General features: G+C 35.4%; 5 protein-coding genes across 7 annotated transcripts; 4 read left to right on the forward strand and 1 right to left on the reverse strand.

The window, feature by feature from the left end:
- The first annotated feature begins 801 nt into the window (after window positions 1–801).
- Window positions 802–3,945, forward strand: LOC122313549. Its single transcript, XM_043128654.1, has 2 exons — window positions 802–950; window positions 1,841–3,945. The coding sequence occupies exon 2, from the start codon at window positions 2,012–2,014 to the stop codon at window positions 3,761–3,763; it is 1,752 nt and encodes a 583-aa protein (XP_042984588.1). The 5' UTR covers window positions 802–950; window positions 1,841–2,011; the 3' UTR covers window positions 3,764–3,945.
- A 275-nt stretch (window positions 3,946–4,220) lies between these two features.
- Window positions 4,221–5,301, forward strand: LOC122313552 (probable polyol transporter 4). Of its 2 annotated transcripts, none has more exons than XM_043128659.1 (2): window positions 4,221–4,810; window positions 4,950–5,301. In XM_043128659.1, exons 1-2 carry the CDS (start codon window positions 4,564–4,566, stop codon window positions 5,024–5,026), a joined length of 324 nt encoding a protein of 107 aa, XP_042984593.1. In that variant the 5' UTR covers window positions 4,221–4,563; the 3' UTR covers window positions 5,027–5,301. The 2 variants fall into 2 exon arrangements, with proteins under 2 accessions (XP_042984593.1, XP_042984594.1); XM_043128660.1 differs by having other exon boundaries at window positions 4,977–5,301.
- Window positions 5,302–5,440: 139 nt separating this feature from the next.
- Window positions 5,441–9,029, reverse strand: LOC122313550 (DUF21 domain-containing protein At2g14520-like). 2 transcript variants are annotated; one of them, XM_043128655.1, is made up of 12 exons: window positions 8,874–9,029; window positions 8,398–8,697; window positions 8,026–8,102; window positions 7,842–7,925; window positions 7,500–7,613; window positions 7,315–7,401; window positions 6,904–7,043; window positions 6,717–6,804; window positions 6,420–6,493; window positions 6,127–6,251; window positions 5,784–6,043; window positions 5,441–5,686 (listed from the first exon to the last, which is right to left on the reverse strand). In XM_043128655.1, exons 2-12 carry the CDS (start codon window positions 8,573–8,575, stop codon window positions 5,642–5,644), a joined length of 1,272 nt encoding a protein of 423 aa, XP_042984589.1. In that variant the 5' UTR covers window positions 8,576–8,697; window positions 8,874–9,029; the 3' UTR covers window positions 5,441–5,641. The 2 variants fall into 2 exon arrangements, with proteins under 2 accessions (XP_042984589.1, XP_042984590.1); XM_043128656.1 differs by lacking the exon at window positions 8,874–9,029 and having other exon boundaries at window positions 8,398–8,843.
- A 2,782-nt stretch (window positions 9,030–11,811) lies between these two features.
- On the forward strand, window positions 11,812–12,602 carry LOC122312906 (basic form of pathogenesis-related protein 1-like). Its single transcript, XM_043127579.1, has one exon. The coding sequence runs from the start codon at window positions 11,915–11,917 to the stop codon at window positions 12,404–12,406; it is 492 nt and encodes a 163-aa protein (XP_042983513.1). The 5' UTR covers window positions 11,812–11,914; the 3' UTR covers window positions 12,407–12,602.
- A 7,084-nt stretch (window positions 12,603–19,686) lies between these two features.
- On the forward strand, window positions 19,687–20,513 carry LOC122313802 (pathogenesis-related protein 1-like). Its single transcript, XM_043129043.1, has one exon. The coding sequence runs from the start codon at window positions 19,769–19,771 to the stop codon at window positions 20,267–20,269; it is 501 nt and encodes a 166-aa protein (XP_042984977.1). The 5' UTR covers window positions 19,687–19,768; the 3' UTR covers window positions 20,270–20,513.
- The last annotated feature ends 288 nt before the right edge of the window (window positions 20,514–20,801 follow it).

Consider the following 20,801-nt stretch of genomic DNA (forward strand, 5'->3'; position numbering starts at 1 on the left):
CTATGTAACAAAAAAAATGAGAGAGAAATTAATATGAATTATTCAAACATAGAGAGTAACTGTAGCTAGCAAGCAATATATTTGCCTTTTGTCATTTTCAATATAGATCATTTTAAAAGATTATTAGCTAAATTTTAATTTACATTTATATTTGACTAAGCCCATAAAAATGGCTCGTGGAGAGATGTTACACTTACCGAAAAATGGTTATCGAATGGGTACCGAAAAGGCTAAGTCATTTTTCTATTTTTTTTCTTTATTTTATTTACACATTTTTTTAACCTTTGTAAATATTTTTAAAAAAATAATAAAATTGATAAAATTATTAAAAAAATAATTTCTTAATCATTAAATAAAAAATAAAAACACAATTCGGTAAAAGTTTTCGGCAGAAAACTTCAGTTGAAATAGCATTTCTCATGGCTAATGTGTAGCAAAATTCAACTATATAAGCAAGAATATTTGTATACAAAATTATAAAAAAATGATAGTTGTAGTAGTAAGTGCAGTGTAAGTGTGCAAATATTACATTTTTAAAAATGAGAAATAATATTTATAGTTATAGTTATGCAAGCGTCGTGTGATCTCTTTGAAGAAAATAAATTATATAGAATCTATATAAAAAAAAATTGATTTTTTTAATTATAAATCTGATTCTTTTTTAAAATAATTACATAATATTTACACATTTCATAACTATACCTAGAATTACTCAAAAAGTTATGAAACGTACCTATCTAGTTCACTGCATAACCTGAAATGACGAAAAAGCCACCGCCCTAATAACAGTAATATCCTCATCCTGACCTAATCAACCCTAATCTTTCGCCAGAATGCCAAATGTGTACTCTTCCTCCAATCACCTGCCTCTCTCTAATGGCGACGACCTCTATGCTTCGATCTCGAACTGTTACTCTACTCCCAAGCCTCGATATGACCTTTTGACGTCGGTATGTTAATCTCTACATATACTATATATGTTTTGTATCTATGGCTGAATGTATGCGGGCTTTTGTTCATGATTGAACTCTCTCTTAAGATTCTCTAGCTTCAGATCTTAGAAGCACACCTAGAAGCGGTCCGTCCTTAATAAGTTTCCTCTTGTGTTTCTTTCATTTCTGCTTCTGAGCACTACTGGTTTTAATTTTAAATTTTATGATTTTGTTGATTATGAGATTAGTTTCGAATTTTAGATGAAAATAAAGTTTAGGGTTTTTTCCTCTTTTGAATCAAGAGCAACAACTATAAACCCCTTTAGACATAATAACTGAAAAATAACAACAAAAGCAAGGGTAAGAGCAACTGAAAGAATAATTACGTACCTCGCTCGTTCATGCATAGGTGTGTGGATCTTGTATATGTCCCGTGTTCTTGGCTTCACCTATTTTTAAGAAAATTCCTACTTACTGATAAAAAAAAAAAAAATTACGTACCTCGCTCCACATATTTTGTGATGATTTTCAGCTAAAGCTGCTGGGATGGTTTTGTTTTCTGTTTTATAATGAACCCATTTGGTGTTCAGTGGGACAGTACCGAGGATTGATCAGTCGGAACATCCTCATGCATACATGCTCCTGCCTGTAGGAGCACGTCTGTTGATGCCAGGAATATATTCAGTCATCACTTGCAGAATTACCTATTTTCACATTCACGCTCCTGCCTGTAGGAGCACGTCTGTTGATGCCAGGAATATATTCAGTCATCACTTGCAGAATTACCTATCTTCATATTCACATTTAATTTGTACTGTTTATCATTTTTTGAGTATTGCTTTCTTCCTTGAATGGAATTGATTTCTTCCTTTGTTAGATCTTAACTGCCACAACCTGGCTTCTTGCAGATATTTTTCTGATGAGGGAGCTCATTTCTGAGCCTTCGACTCTGAAGTGTCTACATAGTGCAAATATGATGCTTTTCTTACCTTCTTTGCCTTTCGCTGGAAGTAAAATATTTGAAGTGTTGATCATATAAATTCAAAGAAGAGCATTTCTGAAATTGTATTTGTTACCACATGGAGGACCACTCTTTTTTTGTTGGTCAGGAGTTTCCTGATGTCAAAGCCTTCCGGAATGCAATTAAAGAAGCTGCAATTGCACAACACTTTGAGCTGCGTATTATAAAAAGCGACCTGATTCGCTACTTTGCAAAGTGTGCTGCAGAGGGTTGCCCATGGCGCATCCGTGCAGTTAAGCTTCCCAATGCCCCAACATTCACGATAAGAAGCCTTGAAGGTTCACATACCTGTGGGAGAAATGCACAAAATGGACACCATCAGGCTTCTGTAGATTGGATTGTGAGTTTTATAGAGGAACGATTACGGGATAACATTAATTACAAGCCAAAGGATATACTGCACGACATCCATAAACAATATGGGATTACCATACCATATAAGCAAGCTTGGCGAGCAAAAGAACGTGGGCTTGCAGCAATTTACGGCTCTTCTGAAGAAGGATATTGTCTACTTCCTTCGTACTGTGCACAAATAAAGAAGGCTAACCCTGGGAGTATTGCAGAGGTGTTTACAACTGGTGCTGATAACCAGTTCCATCGGCTTTTTGTTTCATTTTATCCATCCATATATGGGTTCCTGAATGGTTGCTTACCTGTCATTGGGCTCGGTGCAATCCAGCTTAAAAGCAAGTACCTGGGTACCTTACTTTCAGCAACTTCTTTTGATGCTGATGGCGGGTTATTTCCACTTGCATTTGGTGTTGTTGATGCAGAAAATGATGAAAATTGGATGTGGTTCTTCTCAGAGTTGCACAAGGCACTAGAGATGAACAATGGAAGTGTACTACAGCTCACATTTTTGTCAAATGGGCAAAAAGGAATTATAGATGCGGTAAGAAGGAAATTCCCAAATTCTTCTCATGCATTTTGTATGCGCCACTTGACTGAAAGCATTGGCAAAGATTTTAAGAACTCAAGGCTTGTCCATCTTCTGTGGAAAGCTGCATATGCCACCACCACCATTGGTTTCAAACAAAAAATGGCTGAAATTGAGGAGGTTTCTCCTGAAGCAGCAAAGTGGATACAACAGTTTCCTCCTTCCCGCTGGGCATTAGCATACTTTGAAGGAACTAGGTATGGTCAACTCTCTTCAAATATAGAAGAGTTCAATCGATGGATTCTCGAAGCTCGAGAGTTGCCTGTAATCCAGGTGATTGAGAGGATTCACAGTAAATTGATGGTTGAGTTTGAGGATCGACGTATAAAGTGCAGTTCATGGTTTTCTGCGCTTGCCCCATCTGCTGAGAAACGTATGGTAGAAGCTGTCGACTGTGCTTCCACATATCAAGTCCTTCGGTCAGATGAAGTTGAATTTGAGGTTATATCTGCCGAGCGATCTGACATTGTGAATATTGGGACCCATAGTTGTTCATGCCGTGATTGGCAGCTTTACGGAATACCATGCTCACATGCTGTTGCGGCCCTCATCTCCTGTCGAAAGGATATATATGCTTTTACAGAGAAGTGTTTCACCGTTGCTAGTTATCGTGAGACGTATGCAGAGGAGATACGCCCTATCCCTGGAAAACTAGAATGGAGAAGGGCTGATGGGGTTCCTATGGACGATGATACTGAAGTTGTGCGGCCACCTAAATTTCGTCGACCACCAGGACGCCCGGAAAAGAAACGAATTTGTGTAGAGGACCTTAATCGGGAGAAACACACTGTCCATTGTAGTCGATGTAACCAAACGGGACATTATAAGACAACTTGCAAAGCGGATAGTATGAAGAGTATTGAACAGTTTTAGGTATTTAATTTTGTACTTTACACATCACATTGTGATCTGTGAGTAATGTAGTGTTGCTGTATGTAGTAGGCCATGCTTAATCATTCAGTTCATGTACTATATAGTGTAGATCTCTTAGTATTGCCGAATGTAAGTTAACGTGGAATGACTTTTCAGGAAAGGTAAATATTCGTTCATTGTTATAATTGCTGCATTCGACAGAAGTTAGAACAGATCCCCTAATGTTGGCACAGCACAATTTGAGCATTTGCTTACATTTTAAAATGATAGATAAATCTGTATAAACAATAAATAAATAAATAACTCGATTTCTACAGCTGATGGAATGATTTTTCAGTCTACATAAGAATTCAAAATTCAAAACGTGCCTTCGACTGCAGAAATCAAAGCGAACATTGGTAGCAGATGTGTTCGCATCACTTGTATGGCTGCTTGAACCTTTTACAAGCTTCTAAAATATTGCCCGTGGTTAAAACATTTCATGTGAATGTTACGTTTGGCGTTTTGGGAATGAGAGACGCTTTTCAACAGCCCTGTTGCTGTTGGGCGAAAAACAGCCCACCAACAGGCTGGCTACACGTAAGACAAAGGAGTCTGTGCTACAATAAAATGGGAAGCAGCTGATTAATTCTTCCAAAAACCCACTGCACCTAGTAAGTTTGAAATCCACCCTTCCCCTTCGCGCCACTGATAATTCGTCTAAGTAAACATGGATAGATGATGGTCTTTAATTACTAGAAGGTATTTTCTGTTTCTAGAATCTCACATAAGCCGGCATTCGCATTCCTTCTTCAGCAAAGATGAAAGTCATTGGTTCCGCTATGGAACCAGATAAGCACCATGACTACCACCTTCTTGATTCAGAATCAGCTTTGCCTGTGGGAAATGATCTGAAGAATGGAAGAAGAAGAGAAGGAGCCACTGAAAGTGAATCCCACAAATCCAATCTCCCGAAGGGTACGCCTGTTCATAGGAAGGCTTATCTGAACAAATTTGCTCTTGCTGGTGCCATTTTGGCTTCTACAAACTCTATTCTATTGGGCCATGGTAAGATTTCTACTTTTACATCAGTTATTTTGAATTTCCCCTGATCTTTTCTGAAGTTTCCGCAATCCAAACCATTCATAATACCAACAAATCCAAAAAAGATTACATCTTTAAAGTTTTAGTTTTTGTTCGGAACTAGGAATCACTTTCCAGTTTCCATGTGCAGATATTGGGGTGATGAGTGGCGCAGTGCTCTTCACCAGGGAGTTTGGGTAAGGGATGAGATCTGGTGTAAGTGTACAGTTAATCACATAATATGCTGGCGTGGCAAAATGACATTGGAGAGTTGGTTATGGCCGGATACCAGACCGGCTGGTCTCCAGGATTTCCCATTCGATATTCATTCTATTTTTTTTCCCTTTAATTTTACATCTTTATTTAGCTTCCACCATTTTTTTTTTCCGGGAATCTTTCCCTACCAAAAGTTTGGATTAAGTGAGCTCAGATGCAACTCGAGCTCAACAAATCATACATTTATTTTCTTGTCGAGTAATGCTAGAAACCACTCTCATCTCACTGCATAAAATGTGGCATTTCAATTACCCTTGGATCATATTTTATTCCTTAAAAGAATAGATCCAAAGGTAGATAAGTAATACCACATCATCCTAGTGAGATAAAAGTAGGATATGTAAAATTTTCCTTGTTTCGTCAACCAGGTTGACAAGGAGCTTTTGATACAGTTCAAGCGAGTCCCTAAAAGCCATATATATACATGCTGAACAATTACTACATTCTGATAGTCCAACTGCCACAACATATATAACTGAACAAATTTTTTCGTGATTATCTGTACTGCCGTGGTTCAGATTTCTTATAGCAAGACTGGTATCAGGAATCGTCGAAATGATGATCTGTCTCGTCAAAGATCTCCTCCTAGATAATACCCAATTGATGTCAAGAGGCCCCTTATAGAAATTGTTGGAGCGAAATAATTGCATCAGAATTTTAGCAGAAAATAATCAACGCTTACCTGTAAAAGTTCTTCAATGACATCTTCCATCGTTATTATGCCAACAGCTTCTTCTTCTTGAGGGAGCTTTGGGAGTGGATTGCCATCTATCTGCAGGATGTCAGAGTACATTTCCTTTGTCCACTTCTTGCTCCTAGAGCCACCCTTATATGTGTTATTGCCACCCCTATTAGGAAAGCTCTTCCACTTCTGGAGTGCTCTCTTGCTCTTTGCACCATCAATGTTTATTCTCACGTCTTTCACTTGACCTTCTTTTAAATCTTGGGAGGGAGGGGAGGTTAATGTTTAAGAAATATAGAAAAAATTAACAAAAGAATTTCGGCCATATTAAGTTGGAGCATACTTTCAGGAGGGTCGTTAGGGGACGACTCGACTACCTTGTTGCACCGTCTCACCACAACAGCCATGTGGCTGTGACCTTTCTGAAACTCGTTCAATATGTCATACAGGGGCAAAGTCTCTAGCACTCTGTACCATAGAAAAATGTCAAACACCAGTAATGTTAGAAATATGATGCACATCACTTACAAAAGAAATATGAAATATGATGCACATCAAATTATTATGGAATATTTTAAATGTGCACTGAAGTCAACTTGGCCAGATGTCCCCTTCCTTTCAACCAATACAAAATACCTTGGAATCCTGCGTATGGTGACGCTCTTCACTGGCACTTCATCTTCTGGGTGCATCGATAGCAAATTTTTGACCTAAAATGTTAGAATATAAATGTTAAAAAAACACGTAACACTTATAAGAGGAAGGTTGCAGCGAATAAATACATAGATGTTGGGATGGTGTCAAACTTGCTGTAATAAATGATTAAATTTATATGAGGGAAAGAACAGTAACCAATCTTGATGAAGAGGTAAGCTCTCTTTAAAAAAAATTTCGGGAACAAAATATGCATAAGGAAATTAGTTATCAGCATACCAATATAAGTCCAATTATGTTTGTAGATTGCTCGTAATAAACAGGCACTCTGCTATGCCCTTTCTCCAATATTAGGTTCATCAAATCCCTGGATGATAAGTATTTTTAACATCTAATTAATACGAATGTAGCACAACAACTAATTCAAGATGAGTTTTCGGTCTTAGACTTTCCATAAATATCACACCTGTCAAGCTTGGCATTGATATCGATTGCAAATGCTTCAGATATAGGAGTCATGGCATCACCAGCCGTTTTTGCAGTAAGCTCAAGTGCTCCAGCAATAATTGTTGTCTCATCATGCGTCAGCTCTCCACCTTTTCCAGCCTAGTACCAGGCAATCTTTATATTATAAAGCAGGCGGTATAAGGCAAAGGATTTCAATAAATAAAACGGGAAAGATAAGTTGGAGGGACATTTAAACAGAGGAGAAAACTAATGAGTGCAGAATGATGATGGCATGGCAAGTAGACTAGCATATGAAACAATTGGAGTAAATTATTTGGAAGAATGAAAATATGGACCCAATGAAGATTTAAAAAAAAAACATATGCTATTAAGATGGAATTGTATAATATTGGAGAGCAGTTGAACACACCTCGTTGCCATGAAAATTTACTAGTGTTTGCAATTCAGCTCTGCGAAAAAGAGCTACATGCCCATGTCCCAGCAGAAAGTCTAATAGCTGGAAACTTGCATAAAGCATAGGAAAATTAAATAACAATTCACATCATATCATTGACACGAACGCAATATACAGAAGAAACTACGGAGCTCTACTACCTTGCTGATTGGAAAAGCAACAGGAAAGCAGATCCAAACAAGAACACGGACAAATGGAGCCAATGCTGCGCCGATTGTTAAACCATATCGAGAACAAACAGACTGTGGTATTACCTGCTTGCACAAGCAAAAAGCAATCAGTGAACTCAGACATGCCTTGCTGACTTCACCACCGGCATGAAAAGTTCACGTCAATAAGGCAAAATAAAAAATAGCCAATCTAAGCATAAATCCCTGCAACTTCAGTATCTCTTCTTATGGCAAAAATATACATGACAATTTTAGTATACGCCATATATGTGGTAATGATATCCCTCAAATAATGTCAGATAAACAGCTCACCTCACCGAACAAAAGAATCAATGTCACTGAGATCAGAATAGCACCCCACGCAGTAACCAGACCATCAAGAAAAATTGGAAGCGCCTGGACACAAGGAACGATGATTTCAAACACTTCCTAATCTCTTTTGACACATTATGTATGTAAGCAAACACCTACTCCAATAAACCTCAATAATACGTACCTCCATGGCACCAGCATTGCAAATAAGCAAGGTGCAAAGCAGTAAATGTTGATTTCTGACCACTGGCAAAATTTTGGCTATAATTACAAGTACAGCAAATTAGTCTAAGTAGTCTTGAAAAAAACAACCACTTAAAAACAACATCACTTTAATGCACTTTAGAGAAATGTTAAAGTAACAATTAATTGACAACTCTTACTATACAAGTTGAGAAGGAAATAATATTTAAGTTTTTTAAAAATACACTGTAACCAGAAGCCATTCAGAATTTCCCTTCCATTAGCGTCCTTTATCTTTTCTGCTCTAGCGTAATTTTCTCAGCAGAGCACAGAAATCAGTTGGACAAAACAAAAAGAAAAGAAAAACAAGTACCGGCGTGTAAGCGATCTTTAGGTGTTCCAGACTTGGCGAGGACCTCGAGATCGACGAGGCTCATGGACATGAGCCCCAGGGTGAGCCCTGACATCAACCCGGCGAATATCACCAACAGTGTGATTACGAATATGTGTACGAAAAACCCCGATTCGCAACATTTGTACTCCACCGCCATTCAGATCCTTCCTCACTCACTCTCTTCAGCTCCACCAAACCACAAGCCCCAAGCTCAGACAAGCAACGACTACAAAATACAATCAGAGCGCAACCGCGTATACTGCCGAATGCAGAGATTGCCTAGAGAGAGATTTTTAGAAGACAGTTACGTACGGTGCTAGAATGAATACACAATAATTAGAAAATGCTAATCATATATATTTTCACATACTTGACAATAGTTATAAATAATAATATATAATTTCGAAGGTTAAGATGAATAACATATCTCTAGTAATTAAATTCGCATGTGTCACCTAGATCAGAGAGACACCACCGACGGCGAAAGAAATGGACCGGGAATTTGAAGCGAGAGGGCTGTTAAACGGCTTGGTTGAGTCCGAAGGGGCTCTGAATATCTTAAAAGTTAATGCTGAGTCAGATGTCATCCAACCTATGGACCGTCAGAAGTAGAGCCCGTGGCAGCGTCACCATCAATAACAGCTCTTGGCGTTTACCGGACTGTAGGGTCCATCGCCTATTGAGATTTACCAAATCAATTAATTAATAGTAAGACAAGTAATGTGATGCGATGATGATATTGATCCTTTCCGATGAAATCTTTTTTGTTTTTTTTGGCCTTCAAGAAGATAATTATTATTGATATTGAGTCTTACTACAATGTACTAACGAGATTGGTGGGCCCTTTTCATGGTAAAAATCTAGGAAGTATGATGGAATTTTGAGTAAGAATATGCTTCTAGATACACTGTTTTATGGGTTATGGAGGGAGTTTGTAAGCTTGAAGAGAGGGACTACTAAGAGCGGAACAACTCACATGTAGAGAGCACTCATCTTGGAGAGAGTCTGGAAGTGATATCCACATGACCTTTCAATGAAATCTTTTATTGGACCCAATGATGGTATGTTTGTTGTAAATATTCTAATAACTTCCTCGGCTCCTGGCCTGGCCTGGCCTGGGGAGCGGAGAGATTCTCTGTGTAGAGCATTTATTTACGTAAAACATGTTGTACTGGATTGGGCCTGGGGTGAGCCAGAACCTAGGCTGGATTGGACTTTAAATTTGGCAACAGGTTAAGCCGGGCAGAGCTTGGGCCAATACCATTCCTCTAGGTTTCTTCAACCCCCCCCCCCCCCCCCTCCCAACAAAAACAACAAAAAAAATTACTCTCTGTTTTCGGGTTTTGAATGAAAATCCAAGACTGGTTCAAACCTTAACCATAAAATCTTTATAAAAGAGTGATACATAATCATTTCTGGCTTTTGCAAGGAGCCAATTCTTGATAGATTGCCTGTAGCTGCAAAATTATGAGTCTTTTTAACAGGAATTATGAGCGGTAAGAGATAGTAGACTTTGTCATTTTCGTGCAATTTAAATAATAAGTTAAGATGAGATGAAAGTTGAAAGTTAAAATAAAATATTATTAAAATATTTTTTTTAAAATATTTTTTTAATATTATTATTATTTTTAAATTTAAAAATTTTAAATTATTTATTTTATTTTATGTAAAAATTTAAAAAAGTTATCTGATAATATAGGATAAAATATTTTCACTATCCAAATGTCATATAGGTAAAGTGAAGCGTTCCTCTTATAACATTTGACATCACGATTGGCCTAACGTGAACTGATTAGGGACGGTTGGATATATCTAGCTAGTTTGGGTGCTTCAATTTTCTGTATGAGTACTGTTAAATACAGTTATAAAATATATAAACATGTGCAGCCTTTTTAAAAAGAGTAGATTTAACGTTAAAATAATTTAATTTTTTCATTTGTATTTTATATTTAATTATTTTTTTAAAAATAAATATGCGATACTTACGCATTGAATGTCATTTCACTTGAGGGCATATATGTCCTAAAAATTGGCCTGAGTAAAATGACATCATGAGATCATCATCCTCACGGCCTGTTCAGTGTTCCCTACACATTTGATTCTTTGAGTCCACATAAAATAACTCATTTTCTTTAAAAGTGAGGAAACTCTTTTTCTTCCATGGATTGCTCATTGGCGGCGCAGATTATGCGGTCAATCTGTTTGGCGAAGTGTTCGGCCGTCCGAAGATGCCGTGAAACATGCATGTTCTTTTTACCATAAGTTTGATTATTTAATTGATAATCTAGTGCAGGTGATAAAGCTTAATTACCTTAATACTTAATTAGCATAATATTTAATTAATTTGTTTTAGTGAGTACCATGCCTTGTTGAACGTCCAAGTATATATATAATGCTAAAGCATCTAACTTGTGCCTTTCCATCACCATCAGCCGTAGGGCAGAAAATTTAAAGCTGACATGCATGCATGGTGCCTAAAGTCTTCGTGGTTATCCATGAAATGTTGGCCGGGCCCCATACATGATTTATAATGTGTTCACATGATTTTTCTGTTGGAATTATGACCTTAGATTAGCAACTGACAATATTGCGCTCTCTCTCTCTCTCTCTCTCTCTCTCTCTCTCATCAAGTTTATATTTGTGTCCCGGACACCACATGACTGAAACAAAGCTTAGACATGCATGGCCCAGCAAATTATGAAAAAAAGGACAAAAAAAAAGTCTGGGAATGCAATATTGTGGTTTATATATATAGATATAATCCAACATCGAGATCACTTCTATTTGAAGCTTTAATTTTGTACCAAGTTTACCGGCGATGATTAGGTTTTCTTGGTCGAATCATGTACCAATATTGATTAATTGATGAGAATATGTTGACCTAGCTCATGCTAGTAGAGAGATCTCTCTCCCGTAGAATGAATGATCAAATTTTGGAAATTGAATTTCCAGTCCGTGAGATATATGATATCTTGATCATGACCCAGATAAGGAAGAAAACTAAAAGGTGCACGCATGGCTTAAGGCAGTGTTGCTTGCTAGCACAAGGTGATACATGGCAGCTGCATGATCAAGTCTTGTTTCAATTTGTAATTTATAAAGTGGCAATTAGTCGTTTTAGTTTCACCTTTCAATAGCCAATGGATGCATCGTTGCTGGCTTCCACATGGATTGGGCCCTCAACGTACCCTTTTCTTGGGCATAGGCATGTGAAATTCTGACTGATCATGTCCTTTCTTTGACAGAAAAAAATAATAATAAAATAAAATCCGGCCCCCTTATTCGATCTTTATTATATATTATTGTTGGACGTTTTTCGGTTTTTAGATATTATAACGACGAAAAATATAGCACACCAATTATTAAATAGCTTTGTATTCTCAAGGATCCCAACAGAGGAATACTGTTTTTCATCAGCAATCGCCTTTAAATACCTAAACGATATGACCAATTTTAACCAAGAACCAGAAATCTGATAATTGGTTTTGCCTTGAAAATGGGGCAGAACAGGTTTATCCTAGCCAATGCCATATACTTGATGGGGTTAATCTCAATCCTAATTCATGTCTCCCAAGCCCAAAACTCCCACCAAGATTTCGTCAATGCACACAATGCAGCTCGTGCCCGAGTTGGTGTGGGTCCAATTCATTGGAACTACACCATTGCAGCCTATGCTCAAAATTATGCGAACAAGAGGATCAGAGACTGCAACTTGGAGCATTCCATGGGACCCTATTCAGAAAACCTTGCCGGAGGCTGGAGTGGATTGACTGCAGTAGATGCGGTGAAGATGTGGGTAGATGAAAAGAAATACTACGACTATCAGAAAAACTCCTGTGTTGGCGATGAGTGTCGGCATTATACACAAATTGTGTGGCGCGACACTGTGCATCTCGGGTGTGCTAGAGTCAGGTGTAAGAGTGGAGGGATATTTGTGATTTGCGACTACGATCCTCCGGGCAACAACGATGGCCAACGTCCTTACTAAATTCATGTTTTTACTCATGACTATAATATATATGTATTAAGCAGCACATGATATATCCTATGCATGTTGCTGCCCAGGAAAGTATGGTTGTCGATCGTGATTGCAGTACTCTATATATGTTCAAGCACGAACCATGACGTTATGATCATGTTTCATTAGTTGAAATTATATGTTTCTCCCTGATTTATTCGTTGCCTTTCTTTCTCTCCCATTTTATTTCAATATGAGATCAGAGAGTGATGATCAGAGAGAACATAGCAGTCAATTTCCTCGGAAATGAAAAGGTACCGATCGATGAGTGCCAGGTTGATCAGGAAGGCCGTGATGTCGTTTTTTCTCCTAAGAAATAAATCAAGATACGATAACCTAATTACATACGTACTACAGGTGCTATTTAATTATGCACACAATCGATCGCAAGCATGGCAACTACGTTGTATTCATATAGGAGAATCTTGAATTATAGATGCTTAGTACTGGGATAGAACAATTTAATTAGAGAGAAATAGGGGTCGAGATAGTACCATTGAACACCCGTTCTTGCTTAATATGCAAAAATATTGCGCGCGCACATATGATCCTAAGTAAAAGAGGAGGAAAATCCACATAAAAGTGTGGGGCATGAGTTTTGCTACAATGGTTGATTTGTAGCAAAGCTCTTTATAAATATATATAAATATATATATATATATATATATATCATAAAAATCGTAAGTCATGCATATTATATATACTTGCCATTGTATTTCTTAAAAACTTGTAGCGCCTAAAAAATAAGTATTTGTGATTGATTATTTATAACGAAAATAACTATTTACAATAAAATAAATTTATTTTTATAAAAGATAGTCATTTTTATAAAAAATAATTAACCATGAATAAGCAATATTCTTATAGGAAATTTAGCAAGTACTTTACTTTTATGCTAGCCCATGTGCTTCATGGGTCCTCCCTAGCCTAAAAGCACTCCCACCAACACTTTAGTCAATGGACATGCACGTATGATGTAGCTTGTCCCGAACTTGGGGTACTTGGAACCATACGCTTCAAATTGGGTTCAAATTCATTAGAGTAGCCAAAAGCAGCTTGGTAGTCTAATGACATATGACTTGATTTTTTAAATAAAAAATTTAGATTTGAAATCCTCCTTCTCTGTTGTAATAATTTATTAGAAATTCAATTGTGAAATTTAAGAACCTCATGAAGACCCTATAAGTTTTCACGAATTTGTTAATCGTATAGGTTTTAGTCTAACTACATAGTTAGTGTTATTACTCACTATGATATCAAAAATGAATTTTTAATTATTGAAAATAGTTAGAAGTGTCAAAATGTATTATGGTTTGTGCCATTAGACTCAGTGGGTTATTTAAGGTCTTATGACGCAATAATTTTTTTTCATATTTTTGGACGAAACGTCTGTTCAAAACTGTGAATATTATTGGATAAAAAATATCTTGAGCTGATTTTTGTGGATATTATTGGATAAAAATATCTTAAGCTAATTTCGTGGATATTATTGGGCAAAAATATCTTGAACTGATTTTTGTGGATATTATTAGATAAAAATATCTTAAACTGATTTTTGTGGATATTATTGGACAAAAATATCTTGAACTGATTTTTGTAAATATTATTGGGTAAGAAAAACTTACACTCAACCCTCACTTCAGCCTCACCATCTTCCATATTTTGTGCATAAATACATCCATATACTCCCCATGAAATCATCTTCATTTACATCTTTCATTGAAAGAACATCAAACACTCTCTCAGACAGCTTTTAGGTATTCTTTTGCACGCCCATTTCGAAACTTTTGTAAGTGTTTTATTATAAAATCTCATTCATATAAGTTGTTCCTTTTTTAGTCTAATTTACGTGGATATCTTATTTGTTCTATTTGAAAATCATTTGATCAGTAAAATATTATTTAAACTAAAGAAAGGTTATTCTGGAAGATAAACTGAAGAATATGTTATATTTTGGAGTTTTTGACCAAACTAATGGATAGATCTTGGTCCGAAATTTTTATGGAGTATTGTTAACATGTGTATATGATTATTGGTTGAGGATTTGTTACATGATTAAAAGTTTTGATGAAATATTTTCTTAGTTCTAGAAACTCAGAAACTGGAAGAGGAAAAACAGTTTCTATTTTGAAAAAATTAAAATTTTTGGTGGTTTAAACCTATTCCAATGGTTTTGATAATTTTATTGGAGGATCTTAAGCCTCTTATATACATATTAGAATATTATTTTGAAGATATTTGATGTTAATTTCAAAGATATGAAATATTATGCAAAGAGATGTTTGGATAGGCCAAAGTGTGGATGTTCTTGGCTCAATTTATGTTTTGGTTAATGTTTAACCATGTGATCTTGAATTAGAAGCTTATATATGTTTTAGGACATCTTTTTAAATCATTTGATGGTTTGGTTTGAAGATCACATCTTTATAAGTCATAGATCAAAAGGTTAATCGAAACAAGTTAGAAACAAAAATCAATGGAAATAGCATATGGGAATTTCGGCCCTATAGAGTTTTAATACTTGTGATTAGTTTTAAATTTTTCTAAATTGATATTTGAGTTTAGGATAAAATTTATATGAGACATGTAAATTTTGGTGATTTTTGGAGTTAGCATGCAAAATCTTTAAGTTAGGGGTAAAACGGTCATTTTCCTACATGTAGAGGGTAAAATGAAAATTTTACTCTTTAAGTTAGTATTTTTTCATATTTCAAATTATTAGTGATTTAGTTCTAACTTTTAGAATCACTAATTACATTTTCTCGTTATCGCACTTGAGCTTTTGTAAGAAATGTGGAGATCAAGGTAAGTAAGCTTTTAACTTACTAGCAGTCTACTTGTATGTGTGCTAAGTAAAGGAACTACAGTGTATGTATGTGTATTATCATATATGTCATGCTAAGTTATCACATATTTGTCTATTACACAGAATTTATTCTATCATGAGTTTCATCTATTACACAAGATATTCTGTCATATATTGTAAGTACATAATGTTAAATATGCCATCTATTACATGTATGTTATGTCATGTTCACTGTTGTAAGTATGTCATGTTAATTATGTTTTCGTTACATGTGATATCATATTATGAAATGTTGTGTGATACATGTTTAAGTCATATTACGATATAACCATATTTCAAGTATGTCAAGTTATGATTTGATTACTTATGTATGAGATCACAACAATTGTGACGCATACACTACCTGAGATACAACAATTGTGACACGTAGAATACATAGGGCCACAGCAACTATAGAGTATGTATTTAAGCAGTTAAAGAATAAATTCAGTTCACGTTTCAATTTAAGTTATGTCAGTTATGTTATGTTGTACGTCAAGTTATGTTTTGATTATTTATGTATTGGGTCACAGCAATTGTGACGCATACACTATGTGAGACACAACAATTGTGACACGTAGAATACATGGGGCCACAACAACTGTGGAGTATATATTTAAGCAATTAAAAAATAAGTTCAATTCACGTTTCAACGTCAGTTATGCAATATTGTACGTCAAGTTATGCGTTGATTACTTATATATGGGGTCACAGCAATTGTGACACATACACTACGTGAGACACAGTAATTGTGACACGTAGAATACATGGGGCCACAACAACTGTGGAATATGTATTTAAGCAGTTAATGAATAAGTTTCAAATCACGTTTATGTTAAGTCAAGTTTCAGAACAAGTTCATGTTAAGTCAAGTTTCAGATCAAGTTAATGTCAGGTCAAGTTCAGTTCACATTTCAATTTAAGTTATGTCAGTTATGCTATGTTGTACGTCAAATTATGCTTTAATCACTTATGAATTTGATTATGTATTCATGTTTTTACTATCATCCATGCATCATTAGCATATGTGGAAGTTTTTTGTTAACTTACTGAAATTTGTAATCAAATCTCACTGTGGTAGTCACAACTACCATTCCTCCCGAATGGTAGATCTTGTTACAGGACCTGAAAGAGAATTAGGAACTGACCAACTAGACACAGTTAACTGAGCGACGGTGCGACGTCAATGTTAACAACGTAAATTACTACTTGTACGATGTAATTGCATCTCTAGTACTTTTTAGATCATAACCATTTTGGACTAGTGTTGTGATCTTAGTTGTTCAATGGATCTTTATGTATTAAGTATGTTTTAAGCATTTGGGATATTTTCAATTTGGTGTATAGTATTGTTAAAGAAAAAATTTATCTACTGCGAATATTGCATGGTGTTAGATACATGTTAGGAATATTGCATCTTATATATCATGAATAGAGGCAGGTAACCTTGTGTTGCATGTCTCGACACTTCAAATGTCCGTCCGATCACAAACGGAATTTGGGAGCGTCACATCCATTGTATAAAAAAAGAAGATTTGTTTTCTTTTAAATTTTAAAATTTAGAATTTGAAAAAGATAGATATATAAATTCATCCTCAAATTCAAGTCTATATATATATGCTCAAAACTATACTAGCTAAGATCAACAATGATCCGATATTGTAAGTTGGAGCATTCTATGGGCCAGCTCTATTTAGAAAAGAAAAACCACTCCGGAGGATAGAGTGGCTTTACCACAATGGAAAAACCTCGCTTTATGAACCTATGATCAATCTGTTTCCCGAAATTGGCGGTTGGGGCTAAAGACCTGACCGTTTCTGGTCTTCGTCAAGCTGGAACATCATGGATTGGCCCATGCTTTCTAGAATATCATTGCACCGTATTTCTAAAGAGATCAATACTCCACCACACGACATTACGCGGTACAGAAAATCACAGTACTACCTGCATATATTATAAGAAAAATATTATATGCTACATGAGCTTACATACTACTTTCATCTCATTTTGATTAATTTATTGCGTTAATGTGAAATTGTCTATAATCCTTTTAATATTTTATTAAAAAATAAATAATTAAAAAATCATGGACAATGTCACGTTCTATACAGATGAATAGACATGCAATACATAACATAATTAAGTGCTCATATTCTTATTTAATTAGTCTCTGCCAATAAATATAGTTGCAATTGCACTACACGTATACGTGTAGTTTCCAATATTGCAAGTAATTAATTAAAAAGATGATTGGCGGCGAAAATTAATGGAAATGCTAAGACTAAGAGAGGAGGATATTAATTATAAGTAGTAGTATATATAGATAAGTAGTGAATTGAATACCTAATTTTAAACCTTCTAACACGGCACTCAACTTGTAGGTATGGCATAGGACACACGTATCGAGTTGAATTAGGCCCTTGATGGAAGGTAACCAGAATTTGATCCTAAATTCCAGGAATTAATATATATATATATATATATATATATATATAATTGGAATATCTACATAAATAGCCTCTCAGAATATTTAGAGTCTGGTTCCGATGAACATGGCTAATTTTGTGCCAACAAATAGGGTGTTTTTTAACTTTTTCCGTTTTCCACGTTACGCATTGGACACACTTTTTCAATCTCTCGGTTTTTCTATGTAAGTTAATGGCTCAAATTAGCCATTGACTACGGATTGATTTCGCTCCATGCATGTGTGAGTCTCATGCCGTTGTGATCAGTTGTTTTTTAGTTGTTTACTAAAACATATAAAACTACTATAAGATCATTTTCTTATTATTTAAAATATATCCTGAAGATAATCTTGCTTATTAAAATAAAAAATTAAGTACTCGAAAACTAGTAGTGAAAGATGAAGGCAGCTATGAACCCGATCGATCCGAATATTGATATCCAGCCATAATTGAATTTAGATTTGAATTTTAAAAACTGGGCAATTATCCATTCGAATAAGCTTGAAAAAAATTTGAGCGGTAATTGGATCTAAAGGTTTATTACCTTTTTTTTTTTTTTCTCTTCTTTTTTAAAAAGACTTTTTAAAACTTTTAAAAGTATTCTCTCATCTTTGAAAATTTGCATCTCTAATTAATTAAAGCCAAAAGACATTGCTAGAAGATAAAAAAGAAAGAAAGAAAAAAGACATCCTTTGATCTTTTTCTTTTTTGCTTTTGAATCCAAAAGAGAAGAAAAAAATCTTAAAATATAATTATGGAATGATCGATATATCAAAGCTTAAGTTCGATCATCCAAATAGAGGATTTGGATTTTAAAGACACAAAACTAAAATTTTCTGATCTCCAGTTAAATCTAGTCATCGATCCATATATACGCACAACAAGTTAATTAATTTAACCCAACATCAAAATGACTTACCTGCATGCATCCGCGCGCGCGCACGCACCACGTCCTAGCACCTATATCATCATGTATATATATTTATATTTATATTTATATAGTCATGCTTGAAATTCAGACAAGACCAGCTATTAAGACTGATCGAGATCTAACATATAATGCATGCATATGGCCGGTCGCATGCATCATGTCATCAAGCGCCTGTTTTTGTTATTATTAATATTGTTGTTGTTATTATTAGAGTAATATTTTATAAACAGTCACTTTTATTTCATTATTACATATTCTATTGATGTGATTAGTTTCATCAAATTTTTTTAATACATAACTAATCACATCAGTAGAATATACAAAAAATTACGTACTTAAAAATAATTGCATATAAAAATTTTATTATTATTATTTGTTGTATTTTTGGATCTGAAGTTAGGACTCATCAAAATGAAAGAATCATGAAAAATTGAATGTTTTGTGATTAAAAACGCTGCATTGGATTCGGTACACAACCCGAACTCAAACTTTGAGCTAAAGTCTATTTACTTTCATTTTTATATCTGAAGGCACACTATTCATGGTCTATCCTAATATTTTATTATAAAATCAACTTCCTCCAAATACAATATCACTTCCGTTTAGTACAAAATCACTGTTTATGAGAAACAAAAATTTAAGTATCAAATAAAATTTTTAATATAAGTACAGTTAGTGTAATTGTAAAATATGAAAAATACAAATAAAAATATTATTATTAAAAAAATAATAATATATTATTATTTTGATGAATCCAATGACTAATCTAATGTAAAATTATGGATATGAGAGTTTTGAATTTATGAAAAATTTATACATTTTATTAAATTTTAAAGATAATTTTGATGAAACCAATGTGAATGCTCTTAGTTAGTCGTTATAACGTCTTACACGTCCATTTTACCTTTGAAAATTCTAGCTGCTAGCTAGCTATTTTTTTCCAAATTCCACTGAACTTCGATTAATTTCCACACTAGTAACAAGCATGACATCCCTATATATACCTGTTGTGCAATCCTCGTATTGCTATCAATTAATCAAGTGAGCTTGCTTTTGTTTTGCGTTGTAGTTTATTTCATAACCAATTAAACATGGCGTTCTTCAAGCTATCACGGCCAGTTCTTATTTGCCTGATCTTAGGCTTAACCTTAGTACTGCTACTCCCCGATTTCTCCCACGCCCAAGACTCCCCACAAGACTTCCTCGACGCACACAGTGCTGCACGTGCAGAGGTGGGCGTTCCACCACTGACCTGGGACGACCAAGTAGCCTCGTATGCACAGAATTATGCCAATCAACGCATTGGCGATTGCAATATGGTGCACTCCGGCGGGCCGTACGGTGAAAACATTGCATGGAGTAGCGGTGACCTGATGGGGACAGATGCGGTGAAGATGTGGGTGGACGAGAAATCGAACTATGACCCTAACTCCAACACGTGCGTTGGTGGGCAGTGTCTGCACTATACTCAGGTGGTGTGGCGCAACTCGGTTCGTCTGGGATGTGCTAAGGTTCGGTGCAATAATGGAGGTACATTCATTGGCTGCAACTACGACCCCCCGGGCAATTACATTGGAGAGCGGCCTTACTAGCTTAATAATTAGGGGCCGGCTAGCTAGTTCTACTTGCATGTTCAACTACGTGATCGATCTGTTAGTTTTATGTTTAACTTAGTGGTCAAGCGGTTAGTTATCACCACGTCTAGTCTTACTGCCACGACATAGCAGTTGTAAAACGTGGGCTATGTTTATGTTTATTTCAGTTTTCTTAATTTGTAAGGCTATTTAATAGCCAAGTCTGTTATTCGATGAAGGTGTGTGTGAGCGATTTCCTCCATTTCCTCTCTTTTGTCTCTTCAGTCTATATTTCCTATAAACTATAAAATTAAGAGTGAAAAAGAGTTACAAAATCATGAGTGTTATAAATGAAGTCATCTATATACAATATGCAGTATGATCTCTATCTTTTGTTGGATGGAAAATCTTCTTCTTTTAACTAGATCGGGCAAATTGGAAAGATCTTCGGCTTTATAAAGAAGAGGATTGTTAATGGAAGATATGCATGCATGTATATATGCTTATGGAAGAAATCCTGTAGGCCGGCCAGGGATCAGTAATATTATAT

The sequence above is a fragment of the Carya illinoinensis genome, chromosome 6 (assembly GCF_018687715.1).
Source record: "Carya illinoinensis cultivar Pawnee chromosome 6, C.illinoinensisPawnee_v1, whole genome shotgun sequence".
NCBI classification, from domain to species: domain Eukaryota; kingdom Viridiplantae; phylum Streptophyta; class Magnoliopsida; order Fagales; family Juglandaceae; genus Carya; species Carya illinoinensis.